At 38.5% G+C, this 19,900-nt stretch overlaps 1 protein-coding gene across 3 annotated transcripts in view; it reads right to left on the bottom strand.

Annotated features, from left to right (window-relative positions):
* The window catches only part of ELL2 (elongation factor for RNA polymerase II 2), a 75,100-nt gene that overhangs the window by 12,815 nt on the left and 42,385 nt on the right, over positions 1-19,900 (bottom strand). For 2 of the 3 annotated variants that reach the window (XM_055233368.2, XM_055233369.2), the window contains exons 3-7: positions 19,489-19,610; positions 13,819-13,982; positions 6,558-6,817; positions 799-923; positions 537-624 (exon numbers count right to left, since the gene is read on the bottom strand). In XM_055233368.2, coding sequence (XP_055089343.1) covers positions 537-624; positions 799-923; positions 6,558-6,817; positions 13,819-13,982; positions 19,489-19,610 — 759 coding nt within the window. The remainder of the gene's footprint in view (positions 1-536; positions 625-798; positions 924-6,557; positions 6,818-13,818; positions 13,983-19,488; positions 19,611-19,900) is intronic. The other variant, XM_063612379.1, reaches the window with a different exon arrangement.

Below are 19,900 nucleotides of genomic sequence, written 5' to 3' on the forward strand. Positions count from 1 at the left end.
CTTTTTCTAGGATGAGCTGAATCTCTTGGGGAAAACTCTAAACTGGAAAAGAATCTGATTGGGAGTACTCTGATAAGGATCCAATTGAAAAGAAAACATGGAAACATGCCATCATTTTTATTTGTTGACTGTAAATCCATTTTCCCCCCAAAATATTCTTCTGGAACATGTTGACAGACAAAATTAAATATCTTCAATTTTCCATATAATCTGATAATTGTATGGGACTGGGTAAGTCTTTTAGTTAGTGACCAAATTGGAAAGTAGATAATCTTACAACAAAATGTAAACTTTAAAAATGGAAAGCAAGGTAGACATTAAGTACTCTGACAAGCAGTGCTGTGTAGTGGAGAGAGTTCTGGGCTGGAAGCCAAGACCTAAATTCTAGGCTAAGCTCAGCCATAACCAGCTGGCTTTGGGCAGGCAAGCTGTCCAGCTTCTCCGGGTCTCATTTCCTTCACTTATACATCAGAGGACCTGATTAGAGGCCTCTAATGTCTATGTCAGGTCTATAATTCTGTAAATTTATGAAATACCTGAGGAGAAGATACAGCGTCTCTACTAGAACATACAGGAGATTCTGAACGGCTGGTGCCTGCAGCATTCTGAGATGGATTTAGTTTTCTGTAAAGGACACACATGTTATGTGTTAAGGAGATGATTTAAAAATGTTCATGATGGAAAGCTCGCCTTGCTTCTCTTCCCACCTTAACACTAAAATAACGATGACTAAAATAATGACTTATTTCCATAATTTTTAAAGAAACATTTTTTTAAAAGCAAGAAAAAAGAATTCACCTAGAGAGCACTGACTCCAATGACCGTCTGTCTATTTCACTGTATCCAGGCCAGTCTCTTTGAAGCTCTTTAAAAACATAATCCTTTAAGGTATATGAGAGGTCCTTAGGATTCAGATTGGCTACCTGGTATGAGGTATAAAAACAGAGCATTAGGTATTTTTACTATCATCCCCTAACCTAAAACAGGCAACCTTTAGGATTTACACTGAAAATAATTACATCAATTGGCCCCAAAGGGACTGCTAGTTTTGTATTTATACCAGATCTCAATAAATGCCATTAATTTCATTTTGGGAATTAAAGCTTTATATACACAGCTAAATGTTTTTTCCCCTGAATGGCCACTGAATTTTTAATATTTCTAATCAGATAATAAGCCCATATTAGGAAAAAAGTGAAGATTTTAAAAAAATCAATTATTTTAGTCAAAGGAATCCAAAACAGTTGCACAGTAGTCCCCTCCTTATCTTCAAAGGATACATTCAAACACCCCCAGTTGATGCCTAAAAACTCCGATGGTAACGAACCCTATATATACTGTTTTTTTCTTATACATACATACCTGATAGTTTAATTTATAAATTAGGCATGGTAAGAGATTAACAACAATAACTACTAATAAAATAGAGCAATTATGCCAACATGCTGGCAACACTACTCTTGCGCTTTGGGGCCATTACTAAGTAAAATAAGGATTACTTGAACACAAGTACTGTGATATTACAGCAGTCGATTTGAAAATGGAGATGGCTAGTGACTAATGGGGGACATACAGAGGGTTATCCGATCCACTGCTGTGGTATCACAGTGCATGTGTCCAGGTAACCCTTACTGTACTTAATAATGGCCCAAGATGGCTACTAAGTGACTAATGTGAGTGGGTAGCATCTACAATCTAAAGCCGAACAAAGGGATGATTCACATCCTGGGCGGGACAGAGCAGGACAATGTGAGGTCTCATCACATTTCTCAGAACGGCGTGCAACTTAAAACAAAATGTTTACTTCTGAAATTTTCCTTTTAATATTTTTGGATCATGGTTGACCATAGGTAACTGAAACCCCAGAAAGCAAAACCACGGATAAGGACTACTGTATTACCAACATCCTTATTTACTTCTGGGCATTGAGTCCATTACTTTTGAGTCACAATAAAAATCCTTGATCACTTGTATTAAGTAGAAACCAAACAGTGCCCAAATGTTGGGTTACAAACTTTCCTTTTAGTCATCAACAAAACACTGTCCTCATAAATAGTATCAATTCTGATAACCTCGTCTGTCTTTCTTTGGATAACCACGCTTGCTCCTTCTATCTGCCAGTTCTCCTGAAGAACCACTTACTCAAAGTCCTTGAAATTCCCCAAACCAATAAATGAAAACATACGCCTAGAGAACCCCCAAATTACTGTTATTAGTCAGCCAGTTTATTCCAAAGTGTAATCTTTTCTTATCCCTTAACTGCAATTCCTAGAGTTTCGGGGCTTAGCCATTAACTAACTACACGAACATATGGGTTCACGTGCCAAACCAAAAGTAATTTTTAAGGCTAGGAGAAAATTACTCTTGCTTATGACTTCCTACTGGAATAGATCATTCTGTGTCTTTTAAAAGTACTATCAAATATGATAGTTTATGCTTCTCACAACTTAGCTGAACACTATTCTAACATTAATGTTGCTATAAAGGAGAAAATAGGTTTATCTTAAAATTCAAATTTGCAAATAAGTTAATATAGGATACAACCAGATTTCTTGAGGTGGAATAAACACAATCCATCCATTTTCTTTTTTCTTTCTTCTTACTCTTTCATTTTTTCAGACAAGGTCTCACTCTGTCACCCAGGGTGGAGTCCAGTGGCAGGAACATGGCTCACTGCAGCCTTGACTTCTTGGGCTCGGGTGGTTCTCCCACCTCAGCCTCCTGAGTAGCTGGGATTACAGGTGGACACCACTATGCCCGGCTAGTTTTTGTATTTTGTATTTTTTGTAGAGATGGGGTTTCGCCATATTGTGTAGGCTGGTCTCAAACTCCTGGGCTCAAGCAATCTTCCCTTGGCCTCCTAAAGTGCTGGGATTATAGGCATGAGCCACTACGCCCCACTGGCAATGCTTCCATTTTCTTTTACCCCCAGCACTACACACATTAACACTCCCACCCCCACAGCAATCTGTTTTCTAGGTTTTTGTAATAGGACATTCTCCTGGTTTCCTCCTTAGGACCTTTTTTTTTTTTTTCTTTTTCCCCAAGACAGAGTCTTGCTCTGTTGCCCAGGCTGGAACGCAGTGGCATGATCTCAGCTCACTGCAACCTCTGCCTCCCAGATTCAGGCAATTCTCCTGCCTCAGCCTCCTGAGTAGCTGGGATTACAGGCGCCTGCCACCATGCCCGGCTAATTTTTGTATTTTTAGTAGAGACAGAGTTTCACCATGTGTTTCACCATGTTGGCCAGGCTAGTCTCGAATTCCTGACCTCGTGATCCCCCCACCTCGGCCTCCTAAAGCGCTGGGATTACAGGGGTGAGCCACGGCACCTGGCCTAGGACCTTTGTTTTTTAAGTCTCTGTTTCTCAATCCTCTATATGTTGAAATGCTAAAGTACTCAGTGCCTGTTTTCTGCTCTGTTTTCCTCATTCTCTTCATTTCCTCCTAAGATGATTTCATTAAGTTTGAAGACTTTCAATACCCAATATATATGCTGCTAATTCCTAACTTTATAACTCTAGCCCCAACTATCCTCTGACAACCACACCCTTACATATAACTCTCTATTGACACCTATCTCCACTTGGATACGTCTAATAGACATCTTCCGAATGGAGTCTATGTAAGACAGAATTCCTGATCCTCTTCTCCCCCTTAATCCTACTTCTCTTCCATCCCTCCCCATCTCAGTCAAAGGCTCAATATCCATTCAGTTGCTCAGCCAACAACCTAGCTATAATCACAGATTCCGTTCTTCCCTTCATTGTCTCCCTACACCTAACCGTTAGCAAGTCTTATCACAAAATATTAGGCTCTTTAAGCAGTCTCTCTCCTACTCCTGCCCCTCCAAGCCATTCTTGCCGTAGACGTCTCAGTGATCTTATTAAACTTATAAATCAGATTACATAATATCTTTGTTTAAAACTATAATGAATTCCCATCTCACTCAAAATAAAACCTAAGCTTCTTGACCATGGCCTAAAAAGATTCTCTAGAATTTAACCTCTGCCTCCTTCTTCTGTCTGCTCTGGCCTTCTTTGTCTTCAGCCCACCTACAAGTGCTGACTCATCTTCTTGTCTTTCACTCAGCATTTCAGTTAACATGTAGCCATCTGAGAAAACGTTCCCTGATCTGTCCACTGAAAGTAGATGATTCCTTCCCCAGCTCCCTTCAACTCCTCACTGGTCCTGAAATTGTCTCATGAATAAGCTCCATGAGGGCAGGGTTTCTATTGGGGTCACTTTGGGATTCCAGCATTTAAAACAGTGTCTGGTACACTGTAGGAACTTAATAAGTTGAATTGAATGAATGAATGTTGAGCTTGAGCCAAATATCCAAATGTTAAGCTGGAAACATTATTCAACTTTATTTAGTTTCTGATTGTTAAAATTTAGTTTTTCCATAAAAAGTCATTCTAAGAAAAAAAGGTTTTATTAATACATGCCAGTTTAATAATAAACAGCAATAAACAAATTTCCTGGTGGATGTTAAGCACTTTTAAATTTAGGTACAAATTTTACTGGGAGCCAACATCTTAGTTTATTTTAAAAACCTATTAGTTTGATGAATTAATAATGTCCACAGGGTTCTGAAAACTACTGTGTAAGTAACAAATAAGCAAATTATCTCTACTGGCACAGGCAAAGCCTGATTAATTATTTTAGGTAACTTGTTTCCCAACTAGTTTGTCTGGGACAGAATAACCAATTTTGGGATGATTTGTGTGTATCTTGCTGCTCTTCTTTTCTCTGGTGCCTACTTTTGGTCAGTTTTATTAGAGCAAAGTCATTTTATTTTTCTTGTTAGCTGCTAGCAATGTTAAGGAAAGGGAATTTAGGTATAATTGGTTTATGTCAAAGTTATGAATATGCCTGATATCTTCCTTGTGAGGATAAATGAGATCGTGCACATGAAATGCCTAGCACTGTGCCTGGCACATAGTTTATGGTCAAAAAATGGTAGATGTTGTTAGCCTTTCTGTGTTTTCACTAGGCCAGTGGTTTCAGCTCATATATTAGAATCATTAGGGCCATATACAATATGAGTGCCTAGGCCCCACCTTCAGATACTTGGCTTTTGTTGGTCTCAGGTGGAGTTCAGGCACTGGCATGTATTAAAGGCTACCCAAGGGATTCTAATATGTTACCAGGATGAGATGATGCTCTAGATTCTATCAAATGATCAACACTAATAACTCTCATGCCTCACTTGCTTGGGGGTAAAGTTTATCTACACTTTGAGATACAAACACACACACACACACACACACACACACACACATATATATATATTTAGATATCTATATGTATACACATAATCACATAACTACTGCCATAATCCCATAACTACTGCCATATATCAATAGTAGTCTATGTGTGAATTGCCTCTGCAGTCATTTTGCCCTCTCCATTATCAAACTGAGAAGGTAATTCACAACCTTTCTGGAGATGCAGTTACCAAATGTTTTGTGATTTGTAACCTGACTCTCACTGCTTCTCCAAATATCAAACTGAACACACACACCCTCATTCTCATTTATTCTCTCCTTTCTTTTGAGCTCTTAAAACTGCTATGTGACATATAGATTTAAATTATTTCCAAAAAGTGCTAAAGGACTTAATAACGATCCTTAAGATTGATTGAGATACCTTGGGGACTGGCTAACCTGAATTGGAGACAATGGTTTTACCCGTTCATAACATTTAATATTATGTTGTGAATGTAAGAGATAATGGATAAAAAAATAGACTTGAAAGTGTTACTCTTTGAATAACAGATCAAAACCTGTAGGGTTTTTTTTTTAATGATAAAATTCAGAATAACTTCTTGGAAATGTTATTTCTCCAGAGAAAATAAAAAAGATGGACCACCATTTATGGTGGAACTGAATGCTCATAAAGATTTATGACAGATGGACAGAAGGAAGGAAGAAAAAAATATATAGGAGGTTACAGTCTAAACCACTGACTTTAAAAAACAATGGCCTACTTTTTTACATGTAAGCTTGTAATAAGGTATGGGATCACTGCTAATACATTACAATTTCATATGCTTTTATGCAGACAAGTGACTGATCTTGGCACACTTAGTGGCAGAAAAAGACAGAGTAATAAGGGCAGCACGAAGTATGTGGGGCAAGGTACATTTTAAACTATTTAGTAGGCAAAAATGTTCTGGCTTATACCAGTCAAAGGCCAACAGAATACATTGCACAATTTCACTGACAATAACCAATACAAATTAAGGCAATACTTTAGTGTATTCAAGACTAAAAACAGATAACAAACACTTCTTACTTTCTTTTTAATGGAATTTGAGAACAAAATTTGTTGGTCCCAAATAAAGACAGTGCTCACATTTCAACTAGTTTTTAATTAAGTGCTTAAAATAAGATGATTTAACTTAATATTCAGGAGTTGTATTTCACATACCACTGATCAAAATAATCCTAAAATTTCTCTATCTCAATAATGATAATAATGACAACAAGCTTTTTTAAATGAACATTTTAACAAGAAGGTAAGCAGGAAGGACCTCTCTCCAGCTGTCCTCACCTGTTGCAGAATTGCTCCCAGGGAGTTCTTGTCTTTTTGATTGACACCATCTTTCTGGAGTCTAGCAAGTAGCTCCGGTTTCTTGTAGGCCTTCAGGGCCAGTAAGTGAATCACCCTGTCCCTGTATGGCCTCTGAGAGACGCTGCTGCTGCTATGTGTCTTTCGAATTGTATTTGCAGGGTTCATGGGGGTTGACCTTTTCCTCTCAGGAACTGTATCTGAAACAGCTTGAGGTGCTTTCCGAATTTGCACTCTTTTCCCTAAAGTCCAGTAGAAATGACATTGTTACACATTTGTGGGTTACAATATGAGCATCTCAGTTTCCACAATTCTGATTTAGGTAACTCTTCATTTCTAGAGGAAATAATAATAAAGGCCACTTTATTTCAATCTTTAAGAAGGCATGCAAACAGAAAGCATTTTCAATAAATGGTCTAAAATTTGAATTAGAAATTATTTTAATAAAATCATTTCTTGGAAATGATATGTATTATGCATGCATTTTGGTCATTTTGCTACAGAAAGATAATAACTAGTAACACAAACTGTAACAACAGACTTGATAACTTATATCTTAAATAAATATATGCCATTTCTGAAAAGCAAACTATAATACAGTGAACATGGTGAAATGTCAGAAATACCTGTCAGACCTCTCTAAGAACACACTCTTGGCTAAGCATTACGTTAGTAATTTCACACAGTCAGAAGCCACAAAGAGTGGGGAGGTCAACATCATGAGGCATCTGTTAGTGATATTCTTTTTTTTTTTTTTTTTTTACAGGCCGAGACAAATTTTAGGATCCATAAAACAAAACCAACCAACCAACCAACTAATCTCAGAGGGCACAAACAAATCTCTCCTCTGCAGTGCTGAGACTACACACGTGAGTTAGAGAAATGGAAAATGGTACAAAGGAGGCCTTCACACCATTCTCACATGGGCCAGTTTTGTTCATGTGGTTAACCCATTTGCTGTTTAGACTGAACACTGACACTTGGCAAGTGGCTACTTCTAGAACATGTGTGGGCTGAGGTGAACTGGGTATTATGTGTATGTGTGAAGCTATCCAGACATGCCTGGTCACTGACAATCCCAGCAACCATTCCTTGCTGAAGAGACAAAAAGTAGCATGAAACTGTGTGAGACTCTCATTTTATGATTTTACAGGTGGAATCTTTTAGCTTGTTTAGGACACACTAAGCCCCAATTCTATGCCCTCTGGTTAAAGAAGGGGAAGAACTTGTAATGACATACAATGTGGACAACTGCATTAGGAACAAGACTAACAACTAGAAATAATGTGTGGGTAAAAGCAGCTCCTATAAGCTGTGGTCTGGGGTGAAAACAGCTCAATGGGACAGGAGCTTTACTGAATAGTAATTCCGTCCATGCTGGGCTCCCCAGGCCTGGTCAGAAGGCCTGTGTGTTTTGATTCCATCCTACCTCCAGTGAGGGAAAAAAGATGAATGCTGTCAAACTGAAACCTCTACTGGCTGGTATGTTTCTTTACTATCTGTACAAAACCAATTGCAAATATCAAACTATTACACAACAAACGAACTCAACATTAAGGGGACACTGCCTAATGGTAAGAAAAACTTAAGTTATAATTAGAGTTTCAGAGACAGATTTAGATTGGGGTTTCTGTATTTTTCTTAAATTAGAGACAGCTGGATCAACGTCAGCTGGATACTTACACACCAATTATGTGGGGGACACTGTGCTAAGAGCTGCATACACATGATCTCATTAGGTCTCACAATAACCTGAAAAGGCAGGTACTGTCCCCTTTCACAGATGAGAAAACTGAGGCTTTTAATGGGATATGCTCAAAGGGTAAAGTCCTCACTTAGCATTTGGGAGGTTCGGTGATTTGATTAATACCTAATTTTCCTGCCTGTAAGTCTTTGTGGGAAAGGTTTTATGAACAAATGCCTAATGTTTGCTGTTGCTTTGTGTTAGGCTATAAGCTCTACGAGGGCAGGGCAGTGGCTGCTTTGTCCACTAGCATGCCTTGAATCAGTATTTGATGACTAAATGAATGACAGCAAGAGAGCAAGTAAGCAGAGGAGCAGTAATCAACACAGTCCATATTTCCCCACGTTGCCAGGCTGCCAGAGTGTGAATACACACTGAAATTTCTAATGTGGCAGGGGAAACCATTTAATCCACCATTTCCCAGTTGCAACAGCATTAACAAATATTAGCATTCCTTAAAATTTTAATAGGAAATATTTTTAAAAAACAGAGTCAAGGTCACAAGTTTAGAAAATGCTATAAATTCCACACTCCCTGCCCCTTAACAAGTCTTGCAAAAAAGAAATTTGTTTAACTCTTTTCCAAACCAAGCTAACTGGGAAGCCCTTCTTTCTTTCTGGGAAGGGGGATGGGCAGAGAATGTTTGTTAGCTAAGCTACACACACTAGGACTGGTCATTTAGGATGAATTCAAGCGGCAAGGCAAATAAAAAGAGAAAGTAACAGTACTGCCATAGTTTTCAGGTGCCCTACCTCCTCTGTACCGCTGATTCACCTCTGATCCTTGTCTCAGGAGGTCTCCAAGATCTACTGGGTTTATCCCATGCTTCCCCAAAGCAGGTATAGAGAAGACAAATAAGGGAGGCTAACTTTGCCCTTAAAAGGGATATAAGTATGATGTTTGGCAAGAAAGTAAGAGCCTGATCGAGAGAAGACAGAACTAGAGTTTTACTTGGGGCCCATTGCTAGACTGTCATCTCCCCATGAGTCCCCTACCCCCAAAACACTCACTTTGTCCTTTACCTCATTTTTCTTTTAGACAGCTAGTTAGGGGTTAACTCATATTTCATTCAAACGCTTGAAAGAACAACTCAGCCACACTGGACCACTGAATTATACTCAAAGATCACTTGTTCACTACCTCCCCATCCCTGTTGTGCCTATTCGACAAGGAAGGAATCCTCTGGTTTAAGGAAAGACAGGCTACAGATGAAAAAAACATCAGTGATAAAAGTACTTATAGAATTGAGATGCTAAAAGAAAAAATGAAAAAGTAAAGCAAGAAAATGTCAGGTTCAAAGTGGGCAGAAGAAAGGATTTATTTTTTATATTTGCCTCAGAAAAAAGCCATTTTAATAAAACCGATGGGAGAACCTAATTCTCTTCCCAGACCCAAATGCTAATCAATTCCCTGGGCTCTTTATATAAACAGCAGCAGTGGGTTCGACAGGGTTGGGTAGTCTGGGACTACAACTAAATCGCTGTTTCATAACAAGGAGTCCAATTCTAGCTTCTTCATTTAATAAAGATGGCAAAAGTATTTACCCCTCAGTCTAATGGCGCTGAGTAAACAGTCTGAAAGGAAGGTGTTAAAACATCCATCACAAAGAGAGAAGGGACTGCAGCCATCTTCTGCAGTTGTTTTTCCATTCTGTGGAACCTGACCAGAAGCCCTGGCAACACAGACCCAAGGCTTTAAAACCATCTGCAAGCTCATGACAATGACATGACTCTGTCATGGTTAACTACATAATCCATTGCAAGGGAACTCTCCACCACTTGGCATGTGTGACTACTTTTTCAAAAAGTTTACTACCAAAATATATATACTGAACATTCACAAAATGTTAGCACTATAAAGGACCTTAGATCTTGTCTAGTTCAAATACCCACCTTTTTTTTAATATTTGAGAAAAGTAAGATGTTAAATGATTTGTCTGTCATCAAAAATAAGGTTTGTTCACAAAGAGTAGAAATTGAAAAAAATAATAAGGACGTTGGGCTGGAAGTTGGAAAAATTGGAAACAGAATCCTAGAAATCAGATTGGTTATTTTGTATACCTAAACAAATATTAGTACATATAAAAATTCATAATTTAATACACTTCCAGAATTTAGGTAGAAGTCAGTCAGCAGACTTAAAATATTGGTGAACTAGAAGCAGTGGTGACTAGTGATTTTTTTTTTATATCAGTGTTTACCACTGATATAAATGTCATGACTACAAGTAAAAATATTACTGGAAGATAATGTTTTCTAGGTTAAAGCCTTTCCTGCTCCTCTCTAGGCAAACAGATTTTGGTTTCTTCTGCCCACAAGAGGGTTACAGAAACTCATATTCCTGGGTGATGAGGCCAGGTGACCCCTAGGAACACAGTCTTCATTGCCTCAAACTGGCCTTCCTCCCTAGTCTAGCTGTCAGCCGGCATCACGCTACCACCACGCCATAGTGGCATCAGCATTATTCTCATTGGTCTTCTACCCAGGCTGACACTGTTGAAAGAAACCTTGTCCTGCAGGTACCTCGAAGCTGGCATAGGTGAACTTTTAGCATCATTTTATGTGATATAGTCTATTATTAATTAAAGGGGTATATCTTACTGTCTTAAGAAAAGCACAGAACTTGTTAATGAGATCACACTCACATAATTTGCTATTTGCTGATATCAACAATTTGGTATGTAAAATACAGACAGAATAATAACATTCTTCATAGGGTGATTATGAGATTCCAATGAGTAACTACATATGAGTGCTAACCAGTGCCTTGTGCACAGCAAGCACTCAATAAGTGCTGGGTTTTATTAGTATTGAAGGGTGATTGATATTTTAAAGAACTGGATGAATCAGACAGTTTTGAGACACTGAAAGAGGCAGGAAGATACAGACTGAGCTGCCTGGAAGGAAAACAATATATGAGAAAGGGCTGGCAATGGATAAGGTTAAAAGAAAAAGATCAAAACATGACCTAACAAAATACAGTAAAAAAAAAAAAAATCAAAACAGAAAACAAAAAAGCCAATCAGGATACTTGAATCCATTGCTCCCCTGTATTCAGAAATGATCACACTTTTTCTTTTTTTTTTTTTTTGAGACGGAGTCTTGCTCTGTCTCCAAGTTGGAGTGCAGTGGCACGATCTCGGCTCACTGCAACCTCCGCCTCCCGGATTCAAGCGATACTCCTGTCTCAGCTTCCCGCTTAGCTGAGATTACAGGTGCACGCCATCATGCCCAGTTAATTTATTTTTGTATTTTTAGTAGAGACAGGGTTTCACCATGTTGGTGTTGGCCAGGATGGTCTCGATCTCTTGACCTCGTGATCCGCCCGCCTCGGCCTCCCAAAGTGCTAAGATTACAGGTGTGAGCCATTGCGCCCGGCCTTGCTCAGACTTTTAAGAATAGTGTGGCCAGTTTTGAACTCTGAGGTGAAGAATTGGAGGCAGTCCAGAGGAGAGCAATAAAATAATTAAGGGGTTGGGATACAGGCCATATTAAGAAAAGATAAAAGGAGCTGGGGTTATTTGACCTAGAGAATAAAAGGCTGAGGAGGTTAAGACAAGATTTATGACCACAGAAGAACACTGTGCTGTGACGGTGAGTGGCTAGGACACTGAGGACAAAGCAAAGAGGAAAAGGCCTACAGAGTGCCCGGATTGGCAGAGATCACCACAAGCCTCTGCAGGGAGGAAGAGGGTGTACAGAGGGAGGCCAGCTCTTCTTAGGAGAGGGGAGGTGTAATTTGGTTCACGTGTAAACTCTGATAACCTCAAATTTCCTGTGGTCACCTCCAAAATGTATGTAAATTATTTGTAGTACCTATAAGAAACCTTGCAAGTTCTAAAATTCCCAGTACCATTAGGAAGTGGATGGACTGTGGGATTTGGGGTGTTGAAGTCTGTTGTGTAAGCTATAAACAAACTGTACCTGACTCTTTGAAAACAAACAAAAACACAGACGATACCCAAGGACCATTCAATGGAAAAGTGCAGTCATCATCGCTGATTTTCAAGCTTTGGAATAAATCAAGGGGAGGGTTTTTTTTCAGCTAGTTATATCAGGAAGGAAAAAAATTGTTTTGATGGTTTCAGTTTTCTATTCCTTTGTCAAACACAACAATTTGCCTCACTGTTTATAAAATGGTGGTATTGGGCAGAGGAAAACAACATTTTCCAAGCAACAGGGGTAGATCATTCATAGTTTGTACTTAAATGTAAGTGTGGTAGATCTTGTGTGTTTTAAAAACAATTTGAGATTTAGTCTACTAACCCAGAAAGTTAATTAAGTTACTTCTGAGGATAAAGGAGAAAGAAAGGAGGCTGGAAGTTGCTACCTCACTCAGCAGGAAAGAGAAGGTAAAAAGTCTCATTGCTAGTAACTTACTGAGCAGGGAACTAGGCCCCATGGGTACAGATATCTGGGGAGGGGATGAATTGTTGTTAAACCAAACTAAATGTATCTAAGCTAAGCACCAAGCCCCAGGAGCATTTGCTTTGTTCCAAAGAAGTACTTATTAAAGACACTAGTGGAGCTTCTCAAAGCTGAATATACTGTAGCTGGATCAGCAGTGGGAAAATACAGAAGTAGAATGAAGCCAAACCTTGGAAAGATGCTAGTTAAGGGACTTGGTTCTTCAAGAGACTTTTTGTGAGCGTTTAAGTTTCCAAATTAATATCCTTTCATCATTTACTATAGAGTGACTTGTGTTATTAAATTGACCAAGGACTCAAAGAGCTCCTCCTCACTCTTGATAATTCTATTACTGTTAATAGTCACCATGAATTGACTCCTTAAAGTTGTTAAGGTCACTGCTCACAAAGGAGAGACTCATCTTGCAAGTCTGGTCTTATTTCCCTTCAATCTGACAGACACTTGAGTGAGCTAATGATAAAAATGATGGGGGTCGGATAGGGTCTTAATTAATGGATAGATGAGGATGAGGATCACAACTGAGGAACCAAAGAGACATCACTCTAATGCTCTGTTGTAATGCTTTGCTATAAGCACATTTTATATTTTTGTAATGAAAAATCCTTGTTGTACAAAGATGCTCTGAAAATGTAAGCAAAATCTACAACAATGAGATTATCAACACATAAATTCTACTAATAGATTTTACTATAAAAATAGCCCTACAAAAAGGCAAAACAAGAACCATAGTATCCATCACTGAAATTACATCATCTAGTGACAAAGAAAACACAACGGTACCACGATTGCAACTTCACGCAGTAATGTGACCAGATCCCAGTACTATAAAATAATAGTAAGTAGCCAACGGAAGATTCAGGATTTAGGAAAGTCATAGAACTTTAAAATATGCTCTTCAATTTACCGGCAGTCTGAAGAGAATAAATAACTTTGTTTTCCTCACCATGTTATCCAAAATGTTCTGAAAACTAGTTTCTGTGTTTTCATTAAGTTAATATTACTGGTATTTACCTATGGTGATCTTGAATTACTCCAATCAATCAGCAAGAGGAAGAAAGATATCTATACAAACCTACATATGGTCCACCAGGTTTGATAACTTTTGTGCTTCGGTTGCGGGATTCCTCCTCTGCCTGGGTCATTCTTTCTCGTGTCATCTGATACGAGTCGTTTGTTGCACACACTGTAATTTTATCTTGTATAAATCCCAGGCAATTGAGCTGGGAGGCTCCAGAGCTGTCAAGTAAGTCAGTGGCTTTGTTAGACATGACCTTCATTTTGTACAATAAAGGCAAACAAGAATTATATAATCCTAAAATCAGCAGCCCAACTAAGTTTGCAATCCTAAAATAACTAATATTAATTTTTAAATGTAAATGCTATTTAAAATATCTAAGATCCTTCTCTTCACATCACTTTTTTTCATATTCTTCATCTAATGGATGAAGTGAGCTCTCAGAGACCAAATCCATAAAACTTTGAAAAAGAAAAAAAAATCAGTATCTGGAGCGAGACCAGAGTTCTGATGGGCATTGTAGTTCTTTTATTTAACTGTTAACTATTTTAAAGAATTATCTAACACTGATATGGGGAAAGTTAAAAAGTTTACTTTTAGTAAAACCACAATATACATGCTTTGAACTGACTAGTTGAAATGGACTCACCACACATTCTTTTTTATTTTAAATAAGATATTAATTTTAAGGCTAAAATACTGACAAACATTAAAGCTTACTTTAATGTTATTAGTCCAAAAAGTTCCTAAAAATTTGCAGAATTTGTATTTACTTTGTTAAATCTCTATATAAGATGACCTACTTATATAGCAAATGTTGAAGAAAACACACAGCAAATGATTTTTATAGCAATTTTTTTTAAGGCCAGGCACGGTGGCTCATGCCTGTTAATCCTAACACTTTGGGAGGCCAAGGCAGGTGGATTGCTTGAGTTCAGGAGTTTGAGACCAGCCTGGGCAACATGGAGAAACCCCATCTCTACAAAAATTAGCTGGGCACGGTGGCGTGCGCCTGAAGTTCCAGCTATTCAGGAGACTGAAGTGGGAGGGTCTCTTGAGCCCAGGAGGTGAAGGTTGCAGTAAGCTGAGATGGCGCCACTGCACTCCAGCCTGGGCAACAGAATGAGACCCCATCTCAAAAAAACAAAACAGAACAAAACACCTTTTACTGAAATAATCATGAATATTAACATGGACCTACAAGATGGCTCTGTTTCAAAGTAACATGTTAATATTAGGGGGATCATGGTCACAGTCATAACTGGTATTTTATAAAGAAATTGCTATGGCCTGAAAACAAACTGGAATATAAAACTAATGAAAGTGACACTACAGCTCTGATCATCTATTTCCAAACTTCATTAGAAGTAACGTTGTTATAATACAAAGAAATAAGGGTTGATAATTTTTTTTTTTGAGATGGAGTCTCGCTCTGTTGCCAGGCTGGAATGCAGTGGTGCAATCTTGGCTCACTGCAAGCTCCGCCTCCCGGGTTCAAGCGATTCTCTTGCTTCAGCCTCCCAAGTAGCTGGGACTACAGGCACATGCCACCACACCCAGCTAATTTTTGTATTTTTAGTAGAGACAGGGTTTCACCATGTTGGCCAGGATGGTCTTGATCTCTTGACCGCGTGAACACTCACCTTGGCCTCCCAAAGTGCTGGGATTATAGGCGTGAGCCACCACACCTCACTGATAAAATCTTTATAAATTGCTAATAACTGTCTTTACAAATGCTATTTAAAACACACACACACACACACACACACACACACACAAAAACAGTTAATTCATCTCATAAATACTTATTGGGCAGGGACTGCATGCCTAGCAATGTGTGAAGCATAGAGGTTGTGACAAGAACTAACAGTTGTGGTCCCTCCTTCAAGGAACTAATGGGTGACAGGATGGGCAAACTGGAAATCACAACACAGTGTGACAAATTCCAGGGAGCAGAGGACTCCCAGACAGGTAATCTCACCTGGACTTCCCAGAAGAGGTGATGACTGAGGTGATCTAGAAAGATGACTGGGCAAGGGGGAAGAAGAATGAAAGTGTTCAGGGAGGAAAACTAATCTGTGCAGGCCCAGGAAGAGCAAAAAGAAGGTTTTCAAATTGTCCAAAGAAAGTTGGGAAGGACAATTACAGCTGAGGCTGAAGAGGGAATGAGAAATACATCACAAAGGGCTCTGAGGGTCATGTGTTACGGGTTTTGGACCTTGTCTAAAAGATACAAGTGGCTGAAATCAGGGGAGAGAAAATAACTCATTTGTATTGCAGAAAGCTCAATCTGGATGGAGGATAGATTGAGAGGAAGGGGGACACCCGAAGGAAAGAAGAGAGGCCAGTTAGGATGCTACTGAAGGATTACAGGCAAGAAGTGATGGCATGAACCAGAGGAGGGCAGTGAGAGTGTAGAATAGTACACAGCTTCCAGAGATAGTGGGGAAGTGGAACTGACAAAACGTGGTCAGTAGTTAGCCACAGTCAGAGAGAGGTGGGGGAAAAAAGTTAAAGATCATGCCCAGGTCACGAGGTATATGGAAGCTGCTATGTACTGAAACACTGAACACAAGATGAAGGACAGGTTGGGAGATAGGACTAGGACAAGGAACATAAGTTCAGTGTTGGAGATGGTGACCTTGAAGGAATGAGGAGAGAAGGGGTCTCAGGAGGGAACCAACTGTGAAGAACACTAGTATTTAAGCAAAAGGAAGAAAAGAAGACCACATGACTCTGAAAAGCCACAGCTACAGAGGTAGGAAGGAAACCAGAAGAGTACTGTGTAATGTAAGCCACTGGAACAGATGCTTCAAGCAGGAGAGAGTGGTCAACAGTGTGCAACACTGGCAACAAGTCCAGAATAATAAGGAATCAGTAACACATCCACTGATTTTGGGGGCAGGGAGGTCACAGCTCCCTTGGGGAAGCAGTTTCAGTGGAATGGTGGGCACTGAAGCCAGATTTTGGGTTGAGAAGTGAATGTAAGAGAGGTTGTTTTTGTTTTTTACTTTCTTTTTTAATAAGACAGACTTGAGCATGTTTGCATGCCAAAGAAAAAAAAAAAACCATTGAGAGAGGAATGCTGAGAGAGGGGAAGGTAATCCTCAGAGGAAGTGGGAGAGAGGGGGGAGAATGGGAGAAAATGACTACAATAGAGTGAAGGTCTGGTGGCAGAAAGTTTGTATTTCAACATCTCTTCCTATTATTTACTAAGTAATTTACATAGTGAGAATAAGCTGAACATACTGCCACTCATGCAAAGTCAGAAAACAGATCTTTATGCAAAACAAACGGAGCTAAACGCTGTAGGCAAGAAGGTACTCTCTAGAATTCTTCACTCGTCCCTTCTCCACCGAGTTACCCTGAAAGTTTAAATATTTTAGACAAATGTATATAAATGCTCCCTTAGTCTTTCTCTAGCCTAGCTCACCATTTCCTTCGCTTAAGTGTGCATTATTATACACTATAGGTCCCAGACTATATATTTTTCACTAAGCCTGAAAATGGGTAGATTTAAGGAATTTTTGAAAGGCAATTTTGACTGTGAGATTGATTTCATTTTATATATGAGAAAAGTGAGAATCAAGGAAGTTTAAAAATATAGATAAGAAGACTAGTTAATTTGTATTTGTTGAACATTTGTTTACTGAGCATCTGTTTTTACCCTTTTATCTCCAGGTTGAGTCAATAAGCATGTATTTTGAGCTCAGTCAGCACTGTGAAATTAGAAAAAGGGCGTAAGAAAGCCTCTGACCTTGAAGAGCATGCACTGTGGTCAGAGAGAAAAGACCCATAAGGAAAATGGAAATTAAATTGAATGGAAAAGGTGGAGCCAGATTATGGACAGGTCAGCTTGCCAGCCTGCGAAGTGAAAGCCTGAGAACAAAAGCTAGTGCTTTTGTTTTCCTAGTGGCAGACTTCAATTCATACCCTTACTACCTCATTTTATAAAGCACCTTGGATTATACAGAGGGGATACATTAGCCCCAATATTCTCACAATAAGTGTTTCTATTCTCTTACTGCATCATATATAGTTTTGTAAGTGACCTTAAATCCTTTTCCAAACAAGGAAGGTAGAAATAACCACACAGGGTATTTATAATGTAAGAGTAAAGCCATATTACTTACAATGATATGAATGCTTTTGAAGAGAGGATTAAGCTCCTTAATAAAATTCCTAAGGGGACATTGTTCAATTTGATATCAAAATGTGTTCACTATAATAAAACAACAATCTAGAGACAAGCACCACAATTAAAAATTAGTGTACCATGTTGTGTGTAAAGAATACCGGGGTAGGAGTTAGAAGAACTCAGTTCTCATTTAGCCCAGCCACTAACTAACCAGCTACATAACTCTGGATAAATCACCTGTGAAATGAAGGGACTGACTCACACAATCACTAAGGACCCTTACACTTGGTGATTCTATAATCTATCATAGTGCTGATCAACAGAACGTTTTGCAAGAGTGAAAATGTTATATAACTGTGCTGTCTACTATGATAGTAACATGTAGCTACTGAGACCATAAAATGTGGTTAGTGTGAATGTGCAATGACGTTTTAAATTTTATTTAATTTTTTATCAGTTGAAATGTAAATAGCCAATGTGGCCAGTGGCCATCACAGTGGACAGCACAGAAAAGTCTATATAATCTACAATATAGCAATTCGTGCCAAAACTAATTTAAGTTTGAAGGTGGGTAATTTTCAGAAAGCAACATGACTATATCCTCAGGGAAAATGACAGATTAAATAACAAAAAGTTACTTAGTCACCTTAAATGGGAGGATAAAGGTAAAACTCTGTCAGTGTCTTATTTTGTATCTCTGCCTCCTGTACCTGCTGGAAACATAACTTTGCTTCTTCTTTCCCCCCACATTGAGCAAGTACTTACATAGTTTCAAGTACCGCACAGATAAGTCACAGAGATATGCTGGTCTAGGGTACTTGGGGCTAATGTCAAAGCCTTACATGAGGAGGAAATGAGAGAGACCCCAACCTCCCTTGTCTATATCCAGGGGCAGAACAAACTCCTGCTCAAGGGCCTATTCTTTAATCAGAAACAACCAAAGCAATGAAGAGTGAAACAAGTGGCTTATTGTTTACAGAGGATCTAAGTAGATAAGCGTTCCATGGTACCCTAGGGTGTGGGTGTGTATATTCTTGTCTTCCTCCCTCCTTTTTTTTTTTTTTTTTTTTTTTTTTAAGAAGAAGAGACTGCTTTACTGGGTTAATTTCTAGTTTCCATGCAGCTGTAGAATAAGGATGTTTAAAAATCTACCTTCTACCTTAGAACATGGCTTGAACAGGGAAGAAGGAAGACAGCATGCAAGATGGATATTTTTAACTTCTTTACCCTGGAGTATGAGCCTCAAATATGCTATAAGATTCTTGCTTAAATTCAATGAATTAAATATTTCTTAAAAAATCCTCAATTTGCCTTTAGTTTTTAAAAACCGCATTTTTATAGGTAAAAAACATCTTCTGTACCTTAAAAGCCCCATTAGACAAAAATCTTTGAACTGTTGTGATTATATCCCCATTACAAATGAAATTTCTATTACACAGTAGGTGCTTAATATTTTTCAGATAAATGAGCTCTGTAATTCAATTTAATACACATTTATGGATGACTATTATGTATTTTATTGTTTAATTTTCTAAAACCCTCTCAAATAAAAAATTTTTCCCCTTCGGTGTACCTTGAAAAGTACTTACCTGGAGAATGTTTGCTGGATGCAGTCAAAGCTGCCCTGAGGGTTGTCTTTGCCCACATTTGACAAATAAAAGTTAAAGTTATGAACTTCATTGAGGGGATCATTTTTGGGAATTTTGACAAGCTAAAATGAGGGGAAAAGAGAGAAACGCCTCAAATTATAAATTTGCCGTAGAAAAGTCTTAAGACTGACTTACTGGTTTTTCTAGTGAAAATCATTTTAGACCTAAGCCCTTTTGATATATACATCCTCACAGCATTTAAATGACCAAACAATTCAAGGTATCTGGCAAACATGCCTATAACTTACCAGATTCTTATTTCCATTTTCTACCTTTAAGTGTCAGTAATCATTTCTGCTCAATAGTTTCTATTAGTTTATAAGAGGAACCCTTTTCATTTCAAAGTAGCAAA

This window comes from Symphalangus syndactylus, chromosome 11 (assembly GCF_028878055.3).
Source record: "Symphalangus syndactylus isolate Jambi chromosome 11, NHGRI_mSymSyn1-v2.1_pri, whole genome shotgun sequence".
In the NCBI taxonomy this organism is placed as follows: Eukaryota; Metazoa; Chordata; class Mammalia; order Primates; family Hylobatidae; genus Symphalangus; species Symphalangus syndactylus.